Below are 17,774 nucleotides of genomic sequence, written 5' to 3'. Positions count from 1 at the left end.
GAGCCATGTTTTGATGTGGGATGCGAAACCTCACTAGAGGAATTCAAACCAGGTCGCGGCGCCAATTGATAAGGACCTTGTAACCAGTTTTGGACAGTACCCTAATACTGCTTGATCAATTCCTCAGGTCGCGAAATGGGCACGCCTTGTCGCTTGGATTATCACTGGAATGCAGAAACCCAACCCGGGCAAGTGTATCATATGTGCAACGCTTTCGGTGTGGGGTTGAGCCGAGGTTTGAAGAAACAAGCCGCTGTCACACCCTTGTAATTTGCCTGGCACACAGAATTCCCAACCAGTCCGTTTCAAAAATTCGCAGACGTTCCCCCTAAACATACTTTTTCCTTCCCACATGTGGTGCAGCCGACGGTTCAAGCCCCGCATGACAGTCGCTTACCTCAGGGTTTTCTTACAACAATAATGCCAGAAGCGGTGTTCGGCAATACTCCATTGGCGGACTATCTATCTGACGCTGGCATGGAAGATTGGGGTATAGAGGAAGACGTCGAAGCGCCCTCCACGTCCGTGAGGCCAGAAAAGGACAAGAACGGGCTGTACCCGCTAGTGCTCACAGAGGGACGAGAGCTTTTACGCCAGCATAGGTTCCGCGGTCTGATCCGCCAGGCCGTAACATCTCATATTGGACACCATGAAGTGAAGAGGTTTCTTGAGCAGTTCAGGTACTGCTTTGTATCGTCCCAGCTATTGGAGTCCAGACCTCTCTACGCTACATGGTCGGTATCCAGCGGTGAGAGACGCACAGACATTTTATTTTCATCCGATGGTCCCTGGAACTCCATCAAACTTCAAAAAAAGTTTTTTGTTGGCGGAGGTGGCTGCATTGTGGTCGTGGCTGTCCTTGTATATTGGCGGTCTCGCAAAGAAATGCCCAACTCTCCAGTCTATACCAACTGTGCCCTGATAGCCACTTTGCTGGTCGGGCTATATCTGTATGCTCATTCGCGGCGGCGAATTTTGCGACGGCTCTATGCCAAAGCACTAGCTCACGAAACTCATTTCGTTAATGCCAGTAAAGTTTTTGACGGCGATGTGGTGCGGGCACTGCGGCAAATCCAGGAAGTCGACATCGTAAGTCGATCAATGTATGTTGAGGATACCAATACTGGGAGGGAGTACCCAAACTACCGGCGAAATGTTGCTGCTAAAAAACTGCGGGCGGTTTTGGCATCGGCTTTGTACCTTTCCGAAGAAGGCTTTTTGGATGCCATCAAAGACTGCTTGTGCATGAGTTCAGAGCTCGATATACAACAGTACTTTGAAGTGTATGATCTCGCGGCTACTCAGCAGGAGCTTGGGTTCGTGATGAATGACGATTACATTGGATTTGACACCATTTCTTCGCTGCAGGATTTCCATGGGGCCACTGCTTGTTCCGTGCCTTTGACCGTGTTGAAGCACCAGTTTAGGAGGGTTCATTTTTTACGGCGTGCATTCATCTGCTGTTTGCTCTGCGCATCGTCTACAGGTGAGTGCACAACCAAAGAGCTCGAACAATGGACAGTTATCACCGACCACCTTGCTTCTCTAGCCGACCTCACCGAACAGCTGAGCCGAATGATCTGCAAGGAACGGCTCGAGCCTCAGTTTGAGGCTGCAGAGAACAGCCCTTTTGTTGAAAAGACACTTTCACGAAACATGTTTGATTTTAGCGTGGTTGCCCAAACGCTTGCAGCCCGCATGGAAGTCGTTCAGCAGACTCCAGCCGACTCGCAAGAGAGTTTGAACCAACTTAACTTAGTACGAGACGAGCTCAGCCGTCTCAATGACCTCTGGAGGGCCGTCCAGCCCGACGCTTCGTCGACTGAAACGACGCCTATACCGAAACCAGACCTTATTGGGCTTGGTCTTCGCCAGGTACGCGAATTCGATGATTCTGCTGATTTAGAGTACAGCTATTCAAGCATGAGCACAATTTCGGCGGCAACCACCCTCCAGGAAGAAGACAATCGCAAGCTCCAGGTTCTCGAGGCGGTCGTTGAAGGGAAACAACCATCTATGCTATCTCGAGATGAAAGAATCAGACTTGCTCGGCAAAGACGTCAAGAGGGAAGCAAGAAAAGCTTTGGGGGGTCTCAGCAGGACGCTTTCATGGTTGAACTAGAGAGTGTCTTGGCCCGCCGGGTTTGATTCCCCAAACACGTCTTCCACTTAATTAATTACACTATTTATTTTCTGTAAAGAAACCTCCCCCCTTCCCCTTAGTTATACCCCTCGCGTCTGACTTTTTTTGTCCTGAGTAATCGGTTTGTTTACTTTTTTAAACGAATGTCGACTCGGTTAGAAGCAGGCGACGGTCGCGGCCGTCAGAAGAAGCGGGACGAGCAATTACGCCGCAAGCTGGAGAATGAAATAAAGAAACGACCGGGAGCTGTGGGCCAAACTAAACAGTCGCAGAAGAAGCTCACCGGGTCTGTTCTGGTTTTAAAGCCGTTGCCTCCGACCACAATGCACTGCAGTACTTCTGTATTAGATGCTGCGCAGTATATGACTGCCCATCGTGCTGATTGCGTCTTGGTGCTTGATGATAACGGCGGTGTGTCGGGTATTTTCACTGCTAAGGACTTGGCTATCAAGGTGGTTGGCGAGGGCCGAGACCACCGCAATTTGGCGATCGGAGACATCATGACCAGCAACCCGATTTGCACAGATATCAATACCACTGCAATTGATGCATTGAACTTGATGGTCACTCGTTCGTTCCGCCACCTGCCCGTAATTGACGAAGAGGGCGAGATTGTCGGCGTGCTTGACATCACAAAGTGCTTTTACGATGCAATGAATCGTCTTGAAAGAGCTTACGATTCTAGTCGCAAACTCCATGAAGCCTTAGAGGGCGTCAAGTCCGAACTGGGCTCTGTCCAGCCCGCTCAGATCACCAACTATGTCCAAGCGCTGAAAGAGCGCACGGCTGGACCCACGCTGGCTGAACTCGTAGACGCAGAGCGACCCCCGGTATTTGTTGACGTGCGCACCACTGTTAGTGAAGCAGCTGTAGTCATGAAGGAGAACCATACCACTTCTGTTCTCGTTACAGACAAATCCGAGGAGATTGTGGGTATTTTCACCACAAAGGACATTGTGCTGCGGGTGCTGGCCAACAGCATCGAGCCGTCCAAATGCTCGGTCATTCGAGTAATGACTCCCCGTCCAGACTCTGCTCCTACCACGATGAGCATTCAAGAGGCCTTGCGCAAGATGCACGACGGCCATTACCTTAATCTGCCCGTCACCAACGAGCAGGAAGGTGCGGTGGTCGGGGTGGTCGATGTTTTGCGACTGGTTTACGCAACATTGGAGCAAATAAATACAATGTCGTCCAGCGACAACAACAGCGACGGTCCCGCTTGGAACAAGTTCTGGATGTCTTTAGAAGACGACGGCACAGAGTCGGTTGGATCGTCGATTCTGGCCGGCTCGAGGGCGGACACCATGCTGTCTGATGCGTCTGCCACGGAGCTTGCTCAATTCAGTATGGGTGAGCAGCCAATCGATATCACCCGTCCAGCCACGTCTAGTGAAATTCGCCCCGAGGATTCTCTGTCTCGCACAGGGATGCGCGAAGAGCCGTCGCAGATCACTTCGTTCTCTTTCAAGTTCAAGGCGCCAACTGGTCGAGTCAACCGCATTGTTGTCAACCCTCAAGAGGGCATTGCGGCATTCAGACAAGCAATTGCCGCTAAGCTGACTCCCGCTGAACTCAGAGACGTTGGAGGTCTGGGAGCGGTTGTCGACGACGTAGTCTCGGGGGGCTTTGCAGTGTCCTATATTGACGACGACGGCGACCCCGTATCGATCATGTCTTCGCACGACGTTATTGATGCCGTTATCTCAGCGTCCAATAATAACCTGAGCCGAGCAGACGTCATCCTCCATCACGTCGACGAGCACCCCATCGTCCAGCAGCCGATCGACTGGGTTCCCTACGCCGTGGGAGCAGCAGCGGCTGTTGCGATTGCCGCATTCATTCTGGGACGAAAATGAACAATCTTATACCATTATACACAACGTAGAAATCTGAAACCCTATATACAATAGTTGGAAACATTAAGCCAACAACTCCTTGGCCTTTTCGTTCTGGGCCCGCTTGGCGTCCTGCAAAAGCTGGGCATAGCGTCTGCGACGCTCCTTGCGCTCGGCAACCGGGTCGGAAATGGTGATGTTTGTGCCCTGGAAGTCCTCCGGGTTGAGGTAAATAGCGTCTGGCATTTTCTCGTCAAAAGGCCTGGCGACCGACTCAAGGTAGCCTGTGATGTATTCTTTGGAGGTGGTGCGGCTCAACACTGCGTCGGGAATAGCGATCTGAAGTTCCTGGCTGAGTTTCTTGACCGCCTCGAACCGCTGGGAAATATTAGAGAACTCCACACCAGCAAATGCAGAGGAGACCGCCGACTCGATCTGGCCGGATGTCATATCGCTGCGGTGGAACCGAGTGGGCCATGCTTGGAATTCTGCAAACTCCTTTACGCTCTCCCAGTCCTCTTTGGGGTCCTTGGGCTTGCCCAGCATCCTCAACCGGCGGGGCTTGGTGTCTTCAGGGAGATCCTCCTGGGCCTTTGTGTCCTTGGTCGGGTCGTGCAGCTTCTTTTCGCTCTTGGACTTTCTCCAGTACATCATGCGATCGTACATACCTTCGAAAACATAGACGCTTGCCGATGTCGAGAACAAGCGGCCGCTTTTCACCAACTGACCAGGCATCGTTCGAAGCATTGAAAATTATTACAAAGCGAGTGAAATTTCAAGCGTGGTTTGTCCAAGATATGCCGGAGGGAAAAGAGAGAGCACGAGCAAGAGCAAAAGATGTAGAAATTAAATCAGTAGCCTATGCGCTAAACAAATAAAACTATAAGACACTACGGTGGGCCGAGTCTAGAAGAATCTCCACCAAACGACAAAAAGTACAAAGAAGCCGACCCCGATGAACGGGGCGTACTGCCGAACCATTGCCTCTAGGTTGACTCTCTTGGCTGCGCGGCGATACTTTTTCGACTCTGAGCGCAAGTTCGTGGAAAGGTCGGACATGCGGTCGAGACTGTCACCGCGATACAGGAGATCTTCAATGTTCTTCGTCATAACCTTAGTTACGTCCTGAAGCTCTGCGTTCAGCTTGTCCAAATTTTGCGATGCTCGAGCATCCTGGTATAGTCGGCGGGTTTTCTGCATGTACGAGTCGAATTGGGCAAACGCAAACGGACGGGTGCCGGGCTTCAGGACCTCGTTGTAATAAGACGTGGAGAACTCTCGCTGGATTTCGTCCAAATAACTGAAAACTAGCTTGCGAGGATACGAGTGCTCGCATACTGTCATATAAATAATATCATTCTTCAAGAGGTAGTGGATGGTGAAATCACCGCTTTCAATGCTCGCACGCGGCTCGCTTGACGCAGTGATGCGGCCGGTGATAATCCGGAGCTGCTTCTTCTGCTCCTTCAGGTCCGGGCCCTGCGTGTCTTCTACGCTGGCGCTCAGAGGAAGTCCATCAGTGGCCCTGGCGATGTACGTGTAGAGAACCATGATGACATAAAACGAGGTGGGCGAGCAGGCCTATATTGCGAGCTGAAGGTTGGTGAAATAAGGGGTCATTTGTTTGGTGAGGCTGGAACCTGGAGCTGGAGTGCTGGCGATGGCTTGGCTGCGAACTAAATTAAATATAATTAAAAAGCCTTGGCCTGTCCAAGTCTATTCTGAACTCAACTTAATCTGCGCAAGGGCAAGGGCGGTGGCTGGGAACATAAAGAATCAATTAAACAAAAACACTAGTATCATGACGCCAAGGTCCAGCGCCCGCCAGAGCCAGAGCAGGCTGCAATTTCAGTCGACAAAAGGAGTCGAAGCTCCTGCCGACTATCTCAACATAAAAGCCGGTCTCTTATCCGGTGCCACTGTTGACGAGGATCAGCAAGCCAAGTTACTGTCTCAACACCTGCGAAAGCTAAACAGCGACCCCAGGTACGAGCAGCTGTTGCAAGAATTGGTGGGCGGTCAGATGACGGTTCACCAGGAAGAATTGACAACCGTAGACAAACTGCTGCGTCAGTTTGATCTAAACTCAAGCTACGGGCCATGTGCAGGCATCTCCAGGCTAGATAGATGGAGAAGAGCTGAAAAGCTAGGCAAAAACCCCCCAGAAGAGGTTCTTGATATCCTCAACTCACCTGTTGGCAACTTTGATCAGTACAAATACAGCTTTTTGGGTGTTTACCCTTGATGTTTAACGATATATAAATAACTTAACCGAACGCAGCCCACTCAATCGAAAAGACTCTGTATTCGCCGTCAGGGGATTCTGCCCCAATGACCCAGTTCTTTTTCACCGAGGTGGCTAATCGTCCACTTCGCACAATGTCCAGAACGGGGAACGGCTCTCTCCAGCTTTTGCCCAGGGCATTGTAATGAGCATGGTACCGCAGTGGGTCGCCCGGGTAAACCATATATTGGCATCCAAATCGTAACCCCGGCATAATATACAGCCCCTGCGCCATCAGATACTTGTACATGAGATATGCCTCGGGGTTGGGCATACGAGCGTGACTGTGAGGGCTTAATCCGTGCTTAGTTGCACTGGCTATCCGGACCATGCCACTACTAGCTTCTTCTTCAGGCTCTTTGTCCTTATAAAATTCCTCGTGGGCCCGCTTTGAGTCAACTAATCGAGCCAAGTCCTGATCAACTAGATACCAAACATCTTCCGGCATCAGCTGCAGCGGAAGACCCATGAAAACATTTTGCTGAGGAAATTGCGGTAGCACACCAGTGAGAATACCACAAATATGATGTTTTGAGCGCAACTCCTCTATCTGTTTAACGTCAAACACCAACCCTCGACCGTCAATGATCGCTATATCGATCATGTTAGTAAGTTGGCGAGAGCGTTGACGGAATTGATTTTAAGTTTCTAGTCCATGTTGATCTAAATATCTAACTTTATCGAAAGCTCGGTGAAGATTTAACATCCACGCTTCTACAGCGAAATTAGTTCGGATCCGTAGGTGAATCTTTTAGGTTTTTTTTTCCAATTACGAAATTAAGGAACTTAATCATAATGCAGCGCGGGCGGGCTGTTCGCTTTCTTGAACCTGTGAAGCGGGCAACTTCGCAGCAAGTGCCCTTGTATTCGAAAGTAAATCCTGTTGGAATCTACCACTTGGAAAAAGAGAAGCGCGACAAGTTGTTTGGACGCAAAAGATCCAAGCTCGATACTCGCCTCGTAGACCTGTCACTTGAGCACTTGACGCGGAATGATCTTCTTGGAAAGCCCACATCAAAGCCAGATGCAATAAGTTTTGAGCTGCCTGAGCTTGTAGGCAAAGATTTGGACGAGCACTTCCAGAAAATCGGTCAGAAAATGGCCGAACCGTACTTGGGCTGGGCCAAAGAGTACGCGACACAAGAATTGAAGGACAAGCCTAGCTTGGATGAGCTCCAAATACAATCTGGATGGACAGAGTATAGAGACGGGTCGGTTAAGGAGGTCGATTTCCCAGATGCAAAGTGTATCACGTTCGATACAGAGGTTATGTATAACGAACATGAATTCGCGGTTTTGGCCGTCGCTGCGTCAGAATCAGCATGGTACGTGTGGATCAGTCCTTGGCTTCTTGAGGAAGCTGAAAATCCTCGCCAATTGATCCCCCTAGGTACAAACCAGCAGGTAGTGGTGGGGTACAATGTGGGGTACGATCGAAAACGCGTCAAAGAAGAATATAATCTGGAGGCACCGGACAGATTTTTCATTGATGGCATGTCTTTACACATTGCGACTAATGGAATGTGTTCGCGGCAACGTCCAACCTGGCAAAAGTTGAATAAAGCTGTGCAACAAGCCGGAGAGCGATACGAAGGCATGAGGTCAGAAGACGCGGACGATCAAGGGAGCTCAGAAAGATGGACGGCCAACGCAGAAGCCGCTGTAGCTGCATCGGAAGCACTTGCCCAGGAGCTGAAAAAAGACCCTTGGTTTGCTCAGTCTTCTACCAATTCGCTGGCCGAGGTAGTCAAGTTCTTGTTCCAGGAGAAGCTCGACAAGTCAGACCGGGAAGTGTTTGGTAAAGCAAGCAGAGAAGAAGTGAGGGATCAATTGAAAAACCTCATCCACTATTGTGCCAGCGACGTCTGGTGGACAAAACGCGTCTTTGATAAACTTTTAGGCGAGTTCTTAACCCTGTGCCCGCACCCTGTTAGTTTCGGTGCACTACGGCCACTATCACAACTTTTCTTGCCAATTGATGCAAAATGGGAGCACTTTGTCGAAGGTACAGAGCAAATGTACCAGTCCATTACAAGCAAAATCAAGAGCAGGCTTGAAGAGCTTGCCGTAGCTCAAAGTGAACTTACGGAGAACCCAGAAGCTCTTGAGATCGCAAAGCAGGATCCTTGGCTATCACAGCTAGATTGGGAAGTTGCGCCTATTCGCATGGTTAAAGGGAAAAAAGGGGAGCCCGACCGGTTGGCTAAAAATCAGAAACTACCCGGCAAACCTAACTGGTTTAAACAATTATACCCGAGTGCCACAAAGCCTATTAATCTCAGCCTTCGAACCCGAATTGCCCCTATTCTGTTGAGGCTAAAATGGGAAGGCCATCCATTTTTCTGGACTGACAAGTACGGCTGGTGCTTTTGGGTGCCGCCCGCCGAGACCGAAAAATACGAAGCACAAGGATTTGTTATTATCGAAGAGTTTAGGGAGCTTTGGATTGGAGATGGCAAGCGGGTTCTAGTGAAGGTTCCTCATGTTGATGGCCCGAACGGACGTTGTACCAACCCTATGGCTAAAAGTTACTTGCGATATTTTGACAAGGACATTATTACATCCGACAAGCCAGAAGCGCTAGAAGCAATCAAAGGAAACATCGAATGCTCATACTGGGTGTCTGCCAGAAAGCGAATCATCTCCCAAATGCCAGTGTTCCAGTCTGATTTGCCAATGGGACTTCCAGGAGGCCCAGCAGTGGGAATGATTTTGCCTAGAGCAATTCCCATGGGTACAGTTACACGGCGAGCTGTCGAAGATACTTGGCTAACTGCATCAAATGCCAATCAATCTCGAATTGGTAGCGAGCTAAAGGCCATGGTACGAGCACCGGAGGGTTATGCTTTTGTTGGTGCCGACGTGGATAGTGAGGAGTTGTGGATTGCTAGTTTACTGGGTGATGCCGTATTTGGGATCCATGGTGGCACTGCTCTAGGATGGATGACGTTGGAAGGAACAAAAAGCGCTGGCACTGACTTGCATTCACGAACTGCCAAGATTCTGGGTATTTCGAGAAATGAAGCCAAGGTTTTCAATTACGGTCGAATCTATGGAGCGGGTCTCAATTTTGCTATTCGGCTGTTAAAACAATTCAATCCCTCTTTAACGGACTCTCAAGCACAGTTAGCAGCCACACAGCTGTACGAAGCTACTAAAGGTGAAAAGTTTCACTCGAAAAAATTCAACACCAAAACCTTCTGGACAGGCGGCTCTGAGTCGATTGTTTTCAATGTATTGGAGTCAATGGCACGACTGCCTCGTCAAAGAACACCGGTACTAGGAGCAGGAATCACCGCAGCATTGGCTAGCACGCATTTGACGTCGTCCAGTAATTTTTTGACGTCAAGAATCAATTGGACAATCCAGTCGAGCGGTGTAGATTATCTCCACCTGTTGGTTGCCAGTATGCACTATCTTTGCGACATTTATCATATCCCTGCTCGCCTGTTTCTGACGGTTCACGATGAAATCCGGTATATCGTTCCTGAAAGAGATACCCTGCGTACCGCCCTCGCCTTGCAGATTGCTAATTTGTGGACTCGGTCGATGTTTTGCCAGCAGGTAGGTATGGATGACATTCCTGCTTCAATTGCATATTTTTCGTTGGTGGATGTCGACAAGGTACTCCGCAAAGAAGTCGACCACAAGTGTATTACGCCGTCTCACCCCGAGCCTATTGATCCGGGCAAGGCCTACGACATGACTGAGTTGGTGAGTCTGTGTAGTTCACTTGGGCCCGAGGATACAGCAGTCAAAGTGCAGTACCAAAGCCTTCCATCCAAGCCGCGGCAACGAATTATGGATCTATCGCAAGAAGAGCCCGATGTGTTGGGCTTTGTGAGGGCCCAGATAGGTAAAGACGAAGCTAAGCGGATGGAGGGAAGATCGAAACACCATGATATGGCTGGATCCATCTCATCTAATAGATCTGTTAGAGGTGTCATCAAAACATAGAACATTAACTATTATTCTCCTAATCTCTCTACTACAATTTTGTGAATAGCGTTTTTGGTTTTCGCATCCAGTACAGCCAAAGTTGGCTTCAAACTACGATACAAATCGCCACAATGCTTGGGAATGTGCTCTCGGGTAGCATTCTCCTGTTCGAGATCCTCGATTTCATCTCTAGTGTCTTCGGCCTCTTCAACCTCTTCAGCGTTGTCATCTACTTCAGACACGTCGCCTTCGTTCTCGGCCGGAACCTCAACATCATCTGGGTCTCTGGAATTGGCAGCCTCATCGTACGCTTCCACAAGCTCAATCCATTTTATCTGGGCTTCCTTCATAAACCCAGATCCATCAACTTTGTCTGAGGTTACCTAATGTCTCTCACTGGTTTTCAGAGTGTTGGCCCCGAAGCCATCACAAAAGTGGAAATTCCCGCGGCCAATGAGTGGCGATTTGAGGTCGACTTAGAATCAAAACTGCTTGTCCGTCTTATCCACGGGAATGCCGAGATTTTCGGCACAGAGCTGGCCCGCGGTATGGAGTACGAGTTCACAGGTCAGCATGCCGCTATTTATACGTATAAAGGATGCACTATTGAGTATGCTGGCAATGTAAACGAGTATCTTGCTGATACTACGCCAATGACGATTTTTGCAAACCTGCATTTTGCTTTAGAGGCTCAGAGAAGCCAAGCGCAGTCGTCTTTGGCGGCATCAGCATCAGGCCCGCGATTGCTAGTTGTTGGGCCGCCCAACAGTGGCAAATCTAGCTTGTGTAAAATATTGGTGTCCTATGCTGTGAAAATGGGTAGATATCCTATGCTTGTGAACCTTGATCCAAAGGAATCAGTATACAGCCCCCCTGGCGGTCTGGTCGCTGCTCCTATTTCTCATATTTTGGACATTGAGACTGGCTGGGGATCCTCTCCAGCTAGCGGCCCTTCTCCTTTACACCCCAAGCAGCCCTTGGTGTACTATTATGGCTTGAATAATATTCACAAGAACCCCAAGCATTTTCGCGAAAGCACGGAGCTGCTGGCCACAGGTGTTAAGCGCCGAATAGCCGAGGACAAGCATGTAAGAATCTCCGGTATGATTGTCGATGCACCTTCTGCTCTCACAGACGGTTCAGATTCGTATGAGTCTTGCGAAAAAGTGGTGAATGACTTAGGAATCACCGCCATCGCGGTTGTTGGCAACGAGCGTTTGTACTCAGAGCTTACTCGGCGGTTTACCGGTCTGACCGTTGTTCGTCTACCCAAATCTGGTGGTGTTGTCGATAACGACGATACCTGGAACAGAAAAATACAACGATTGTGCCTGCAGCAGTACTTTTATGGGGTGCCTCGCCAACCTCTCTCACCGTACACCGTGACCGTACGCTTCAATAATTTAACGGTATGGCGAGTTTTGGAACGTGGTTCAGGTGAGAACTACAACGACTATCTACCTGGTGGGGGAGAAGACGATGAAGGCACCCAAACCGAAGAGGAAGTACTCACGAAGATTGAGCCTTCTGCTATTCTTCAGAACTGCGTTCTCGCCATTGTCAACGCGAATCCCGGCGATCCAGCTAATATAGTTGCGAAAGCTGAAGTTTTGGGCTATGTACATATTTCCGAAGCCGATGAAACACGTCATCAAGCCAAGGTTCTGCTACCAGTGCCCGGCGGTCTGCCGTCCAGACCACTCATTCTTGCCGACTGGCAATACCATGAGTAGTTGTTGTAACATACGTATCTTCATATACACTAATTATTTGCTCATATCTCGTAACTACTTTTTCAAAGATGTGATAAATGCATCCAAGTTATACTCCTCAGCGTATTCTGCCTCATCCCAGAGCTCTTGCAGACCAGCTGTAACATCATTCTTTGAGATCTTGCCAGTGGCATCCAGTGCCTCCTCCTTAGGCTTTTCCTCTACTGCTCCATCGGTGGGCAGATCAGCATTAAATAGCTCTAAGATCTGGTCGGTTCCCATAGTGTTGAGACCACTGTTCTGTTGGTTAATAACCGTCGAGGCAATGCTCAGTTTGAACTCTTGCAGGCCCATTATGCGTTCTTCAAGAGTGCCTCGTGTGATAAGACGGTAAACATTAACAACTCTCTTTTGTCCAATACGATGAGCCCGATCCATAGCCTGAAGGTCATTCATTGGGTTCCAGTCATGTTCCATGAAAATAACCGTGTCGGCACCCGTCAGATTCAAGCCAAGACCACCAACCTGCGTGGTAAGAAGTAACAAATCAATGCTTGGGTCGTCATTAAACTTCTCGACAAGCTCATGGCGGTTCGGTCCTGAAACCGACCCGTCAAGTCGTAAGTATGTGACGCCTGGCATATGTTTCTTGAGCAATGAGTTCTCCACCAAGTCAAGCATATCCTTTTGTTGGCAGAAAATAAGAGCTCTGTGTTGGCCCATTGCTTCTGGAACAGGCTCAGGCAAGTTCGCACCGTCGAGAGCTGTGGGATCTCCTGTAATGTTGCAGTCCTTCAGTAATTGCTGCAGAGCCAACAACTTAGGCGACAGCTGCAAACTCAAAGAACCGGAATGAAGCATCTTGTCGAGTTCCGCTTTGGGATGTTGCACGAACGCAGGATGATTGCACAACTTGCGCATATAGATAAGGGCCTGGAAGACATGTTTTCTGCCTTGCTTGTCGTTGTCGCTGAGATCGTCCTGTACAGTCTTTTTCTGTTCCTGAGCGAAGTTATCGTACAGTTTGCGCTGTGTCTCATTGAGATCACAGTAGTAGTCTTGAATGATCTTCGGAGGCAAGTCTTCGAGAACATCTTCTTTAAGACGACGCAGAAGGAAAGGAAGAACTTGTTTATGCAGTGCTTCCAATGCCAGCGCGGCACCCTCCTGGTCCTTTGGTGATGCTTTTGGATTACGAGACGCAATAATTGGTTTGGAGAATCTCTCGTTGAAGGATTTCTCTGAGCCTAAGAAACCTGGCATCAAAAAATCAAACAGTGACCAGAGCTCTAACACGTTGTTTTGGATGGGGGTGCCACTTAGAATCAGTCTATGATTTGAATGATACCTTTTGATGGCGCGGGAAAGTTTTGACGTGGCATTGCGGATGATGTGACCTTCATCCAAAACCATATAATTCCAAGGCAGAACACTCAGTGTTTCAACATCGTTGCGAGCAATATCGTAAGATGTAATAACAACATCTGCATCATTGATTGCCTTTTTGACTTTCGAGGAATCATTACAGGTTCTCAAGTGACAACGGTTGTGAGGAGGCCCTGTGTAAGACAATGTCTTAATCATGGGTGCATACTTTTTGAACTCATTTATCCAATGCCCACTCAGCGACGTAGGGCAAACAATGAGAGAAGGTAGGCGTCTGGATTCTGGGCTCTGTGTCTTAGCAAAGTCCTCAGCACGCAAATGATGGTCCGATGCGACCATGCAGATGGTTTGCAACGTTTTGCCTAAGCCCATATCGTCGCAAAGTATACCTTGCAAATGATAACGGTTAAGGAATGCAAGCCAGTTGACACCTTCTTGTTGGTAGGATCTGAGCTCTGCCTTGATGCTGACAGGAAGATTGAAGGGTTTGACTTTACTGATATCCATCATCTGGGAAATGAATTCTCTTTCCTTGTCACGGCCTTCCAGCAACTCTTGTGGCATGTCTTCAGGATCAGGAATACCTTGTTCAAGCGGGACCAGTTTGATGATCGCGGCAAATGTGGTTGCTGCTATCGTTCGAACATCAAGGTCAGAATCACTCATGCGTCCCATGGCGGGTACAATAAAGAAGACAATATACGGTAGGACCTTTTCGCCCATGGTGACCATGAGATGATAAACTGCCTCAGTGGCACCTTGCCGACAAGCTAGATTCGTTGCATCATTTATCTGAGGCAGGATACGCTTTACTAGGAAGGTGATACCTTTATCAGGTAAAACCTGGCAAACGGTGCTCAAACATTTTGCAGCAACAAACCGAACAACCGAATACTTAGACCGCAAGTTGCGTTCCAGTGCATCCCAAATATCAACCGTTCTTACCAAGCTCTTGTCTATGAATGGAAGGATCGCGCGAATTACGGCCATATGGTCAACAAGAGGTTGACCGTCAGGCAGTTCATCTAGACCAGTGAACTGTTGAGCGATCTCTTCGACATTTTCCAGCAGAGAGTCCCCATAGAGCTTACATATTCCTTCCAGAGCCATCAAGGCACCTTCTCTCTTTGTACGGGCCAGGACCATGTCCTTGATCCGCTTTAGTGACGAAACGGCGTCTTCATTACGGGGCTCATCCTTACGAAGTGATAAGATCTTAGTTGTTTCGTTTTCATGTACAGTGAAATCAGGAGCTTCGTTGACATCCACGCATAAGAAAGCACAAAGGTTTTTGACAATTTTTGCCCCTGCAGGACCGCGACCATTGCTTTGAAGGGCAACCACAAGGGAAGCCACTCTTTCAGCACTTCTTGCGTGTAGCTGGGTATTTTGCTCGAGTTTGACGCTATCCATGAGGCTGCGAATAATGGGGTTCAGCTTGGTTGGTAGGCTAGGCGCAAGCGCGAAATAAGCAGCGGCTGCACCAGCTTTAATGCCAATATTTCGAGCTTCCAGGGTCTCTCTGGCTTCATTAATCGATGCCTCAATGTTGGCACGACCATTATTTAGAGCCTGAGCCATGACAACTTGCACTTCAGGCGCCAGCTGGGCCCGTAATCTCTCAAATGTAGGACCAGCCAGTTCTTCGCCAATTACGAGACTGAAAGCATCGGAACCAGCATTAGAGTCACCCTCAATAGTCGTTGCGAGCTGTGGAACAGCACTCGCTGGTAACCCATTGGAGACCATTAGGGAGAAGAGCGATTGACACTGGGTGCGCACAGCTCTCAGTACCGGGTTGATATCGCGGAAAATAAGCATCTGAGATTCAATGGTGGCTAAAAGACCAGCAAGCGTTGGTTCAACGGTACTTTCGACGATGGTAGTCAGATTTGAGGCGGAAGCGGTGGCACAGCCTTCATCTTTCCACCTTGTAGTGACTGCTTGAGCAAACCCTGAATCTTTGGCAGCGAGAGCGTACTCTTCCAAGCATATAACGGCGATCAGACGCTGACTTGACATTTGAGACGTTAACATAGCAACAAGATCGGAAACGCACCCAATGACTGCGCCTGGCGCCGGCCCATCAACATGCATAGCAGATAAAACAAGCAGACGACCTAGTGCTCGTGCAGCAGCAATACGGTTCCTTAACACGATATCCACACTAACAATGAGGACATCACCCTCAATGATAGGCCCATCGATGTTTACTTGAGAGGCCGAATCCTTGGCCAGTTCGAAAGCACCACCCCAAGGGTTGATCATATGTGCTAGGCTCATCTTGTAGGATCGACGGGCAGTACCAATTGGAGTGAGAAGAAGATCAGATGCGGCAGGCCAAATAGTTGGGAGCATAACTTCAGCTACTTTGGGGTTGCTAGTTTCCAAAAGCGCGTCCCATAGTTCTTGTGACAGTAAAGAGACCGCCTCATTTTGCTCGAGCAAGATATTTTGGAGTATCAGACGAAACACCCTGTCGTCAACCCACTCATGGCGGTCTTCGAGCCGTAAAAAGGTATTGAGCGACCGCAGTACTGCCTTTCGTACGTCTGTGATAGAGTGACGCAGAAAAGGAAACAGTCGAGGCACTAAACGAGCGAAAGTGCGCTCACCAGTTGTATCTTCAGCGGCAGTTTCAGTAATAACGTCCAAAACCTGGGGATAGGAGCACAGCTTTGCCAGCAAATCCATCACATGCCCAATCGCAGTGCTCAGTTCGTCTTTGAGTAGAGCTAAGGAATCCCAGATTACGTCCAGAAACCGAGAAATATCTTGCGGTCGCTGGCTAACAAACTCGCCGGCAATTGGAGTTAATGTAGCAGCAGAAATGCCTTGAACGTCATCATCAGCGCTTGCTAAGCCATGAAAGACACACTCCACGAGCTCAGCGAACATTTTGGGACTTTCCGTGAGTAAATCAGTTCGAACACTTACGAGATATCGGAGCCCGAGCATGCCGCCATGGCACACACCCCAAAGAGGGATTTCGAGACCGAGATCCTTTTGAAGAACTAGGCGAGACAATACGAAAAAGGTTTTTTCGGCAGCGTCTTGGGGGAGATGAAGCAAGAGAGCACCCAGGGCCTGTGCACAGGACTCACGCACCGGGGCGACGACCTGATCTGCGACATAATCGGCGAATCTGTCGAGAATAATAATGCAAACTAGTCTGCAAGCCAAATCCTCGAGCCAGGCGGCATTGCGAGAGTGATTGTCCTCACTTGTGGCATTGAATAGCATCCCCGCTTGCCCGCCTGCGGTCTTTATAATCTCACGAATACCAAGCAAAGCACCGTGCCGAGTTTCCCAGCTAGGATTAAACATGTCGACCATAAACAGTTCACAGAGCCTTGAAAAGGGCCAGACTGAGGAATCTTTGACGGCTACTAGCGAGGAGGGCTGGACCTGCTCTTTATGCTCGACCACGACTTTTCCTTCAGTTTTGTCGCTCTCAATAGGCGATTCCTGGGGAGCGACATCTACGACCGCAGCCTGGGCCGGCTTGATCCCAAACTTTGCTTTTCGTTTGGCCAGCGCACGCATGCGTGCATTGCCACTTGACGACTTTGCTGGCTCTTCAGCAGCCTTTACTGGCTCTGGAGGCGTGGCTTTCCGGGACTTTGCGGTTTTCCGGAACTTTTGGGGTGGTGCGGCGAGCTCCTCATCGAGATCGTCGAGAAGGGTTTTATCGTCCTCGAACTGCATGCCCAGCTTGCGCAAGATGTCTTGCTTTTGTGATGCCGAGTCGGCGCCGCCCTCATACTCCTTGCCTCCAGATCCGAGCAGGACTGTGCCCTTTGCGAGGACGGCCTGTATGTCGAGCTTTTTGAAAGAAAGCAGCTCTGAGGTGTCGACAATACGGTCGCCATTCTCCGAAACTTCCAGTTTGATGTCTTCTTCTTCTTTAATTTCCACGCCCTCTTCCTCCTTGATTTTGACCGCGGTCATGGCTCCTAGCTCCTCGCCCGGTTGCCATTCCGTGTTCTGCACAATGAGCCCGATTGCTCGAGCAGCAGCAATCCGGGTGTCCCACTTTGGCGACTTGAGGAATGTCACCACACGCCCAAGCAGCGGGAACAGCTCCTCCGGGTGGCTCTTTTGCACATCCGCGAGCTGATCGGCAGCTGCGTTTCGAACAAACGTGCTTGAACCAGTATCTAACAAAGATACCAGCCGATCTAGACGCGACATATAATAGTTCGCTCCTTCGTTATGGCGTTACAGCAAGATTTAGGGGGACGGCGTTCAGCGCATTACAGTATCTACAGCGGCTTTATATATGAGTGGTGGGGATGGGAGACGGGGACGCTGACGATGCTTGTCCGCAGGATTGTTAGGGTAGGGGTAGATTCCTCTAGGAGCCCAGCGATCGGTTTTTTTTTTTCTCTCTCTCTCTCTCGGGCGCCCTTAGTTTTTGCGCTGTTCTAGTTTTGCCCTCCGGTTATATAATCAATGAGTCAGGCCAAAGG

At 49.4% G+C, this 17,774-nt stretch overlaps 10 protein-coding genes across 10 annotated transcripts; 5 read left to right on the top strand and 5 right to left on the bottom strand.

Moving 5' to 3' along the window:
- Nucleotides 1-420: 420 nt before the first annotated feature.
- B9G98_04441 (hypothetical protein) lies at nucleotides 421-2,148 on the top strand (the record flags this gene model as incomplete). The annotated part of the gene is made up of 1 exon (XM_024810998.1): nucleotides 421-2,148. One exon carries the CDS (start codon nucleotides 421-423, stop codon nucleotides 2,146-2,148), a length of 1,728 nt encoding a protein of 575 aa, XP_024666766.1.
- Nucleotides 2,149-2,286: 138 nt separating this feature from the next.
- On the top strand, nucleotides 2,287-4,002 carry B9G98_04440 (Meiotically up-regulated gene 70 protein; the record flags this gene model as incomplete). Its single annotated transcript, XM_024810997.1, has 1 exon — nucleotides 2,287-4,002. One exon carries the CDS (start codon nucleotides 2,287-2,289, stop codon nucleotides 4,000-4,002), a length of 1,716 nt encoding a protein of 571 aa, XP_024666765.1.
- Nucleotides 4,003-4,065: 63 nt separating this feature from the next.
- On the bottom strand, nucleotides 4,066-4,716 carry B9G98_04439 (hypothetical protein; the record flags this gene model as incomplete). Its single annotated transcript, XM_024810996.1, has 1 exon — nucleotides 4,066-4,716. The coding sequence occupies one exon, from the start codon at nucleotides 4,714-4,716 to the stop codon at nucleotides 4,066-4,068; it is 651 nt and encodes a 216-aa protein (XP_024666764.1).
- Nucleotides 4,717-4,887: 171 nt separating this feature from the next.
- On the bottom strand, nucleotides 4,888-5,532 carry B9G98_04438 (Protein transport protein SEC22; the record flags this gene model as incomplete). The annotated part of the gene is made up of 1 exon (XM_024810995.1): nucleotides 4,888-5,532. The coding sequence occupies one exon, from the start codon at nucleotides 5,530-5,532 to the stop codon at nucleotides 4,888-4,890; it is 645 nt and encodes a 214-aa protein (XP_024666763.1).
- Nucleotides 5,533-5,782: 250 nt separating this feature from the next.
- B9G98_04437 (DNA polymerase delta subunit 4) lies at nucleotides 5,783-6,226 on the top strand (the record flags this gene model as incomplete). Its single annotated transcript, XM_024810994.1, has 1 exon — nucleotides 5,783-6,226. The coding sequence occupies one exon, from the start codon at nucleotides 5,783-5,785 to the stop codon at nucleotides 6,224-6,226; it is 444 nt and encodes a 147-aa protein (XP_024666762.1).
- A 22-nt stretch (nucleotides 6,227-6,248) lies between these two features.
- On the bottom strand, nucleotides 6,249-6,869 carry B9G98_04436 (putative tRNA-splicing endonuclease subunit tsp-4; the record flags this gene model as incomplete). Its single annotated transcript, XM_024810993.1, has 1 exon — nucleotides 6,249-6,869. One exon carries the CDS (start codon nucleotides 6,867-6,869, stop codon nucleotides 6,249-6,251), a length of 621 nt encoding a protein of 206 aa, XP_024666761.1.
- Nucleotides 6,870-7,060: 191 nt separating this feature from the next.
- On the top strand, nucleotides 7,061-10,222 carry B9G98_04435 (DNA polymerase gamma, mitochondrial; the record flags this gene model as incomplete). Its single annotated transcript, XM_024810992.1, has 1 exon — nucleotides 7,061-10,222. One exon carries the CDS (start codon nucleotides 7,061-7,063, stop codon nucleotides 10,220-10,222), a length of 3,162 nt encoding a protein of 1,053 aa, XP_024666760.1.
- Nucleotides 10,223-10,233: 11 nt separating this feature from the next.
- On the bottom strand, nucleotides 10,234-10,554 carry B9G98_04434 (hypothetical protein; the record flags this gene model as incomplete). The annotated part of the gene is made up of 1 exon (XM_024810991.1): nucleotides 10,234-10,554. One exon carries the CDS (start codon nucleotides 10,552-10,554, stop codon nucleotides 10,234-10,236), a length of 321 nt encoding a protein of 106 aa, XP_024666759.1.
- A 36-nt stretch (nucleotides 10,555-10,590) lies between these two features.
- Nucleotides 10,591-11,937, top strand: B9G98_04433 (mRNA cleavage and polyadenylation factor clp1; the record flags this gene model as incomplete). Its single annotated transcript, XM_024810990.1, has 1 exon — nucleotides 10,591-11,937. The coding sequence occupies one exon, from the start codon at nucleotides 10,591-10,593 to the stop codon at nucleotides 11,935-11,937; it is 1,347 nt and encodes a 448-aa protein (XP_024666758.1).
- A 54-nt stretch (nucleotides 11,938-11,991) lies between these two features.
- Nucleotides 11,992-17,496, bottom strand: B9G98_04432 (TATA-binding protein-associated factor MOT1; the record flags this gene model as incomplete). Its single annotated transcript, XM_024810989.1, has 1 exon — nucleotides 11,992-17,496. One exon carries the CDS (start codon nucleotides 17,494-17,496, stop codon nucleotides 11,992-11,994), a length of 5,505 nt encoding a protein of 1,834 aa, XP_024666757.1.
- Nucleotides 17,497-17,774: the final 278 nt, after the last annotated feature.

Source organism: Wickerhamiella sorbophila (genome assembly GCF_002251995.1).
Source record: "Wickerhamiella sorbophila strain DS02 chromosome Unknown contig2, whole genome shotgun sequence".
Taxonomy (NCBI): domain Eukaryota; kingdom Fungi; phylum Ascomycota; class Dipodascomycetes; order Dipodascales; family Trichomonascaceae; genus Wickerhamiella; species Wickerhamiella sorbophila.
The sequence above is the reverse complement of the archived record's forward strand: the minus strand, read 5'-3'. Positions and strand labels throughout refer to the sequence as shown.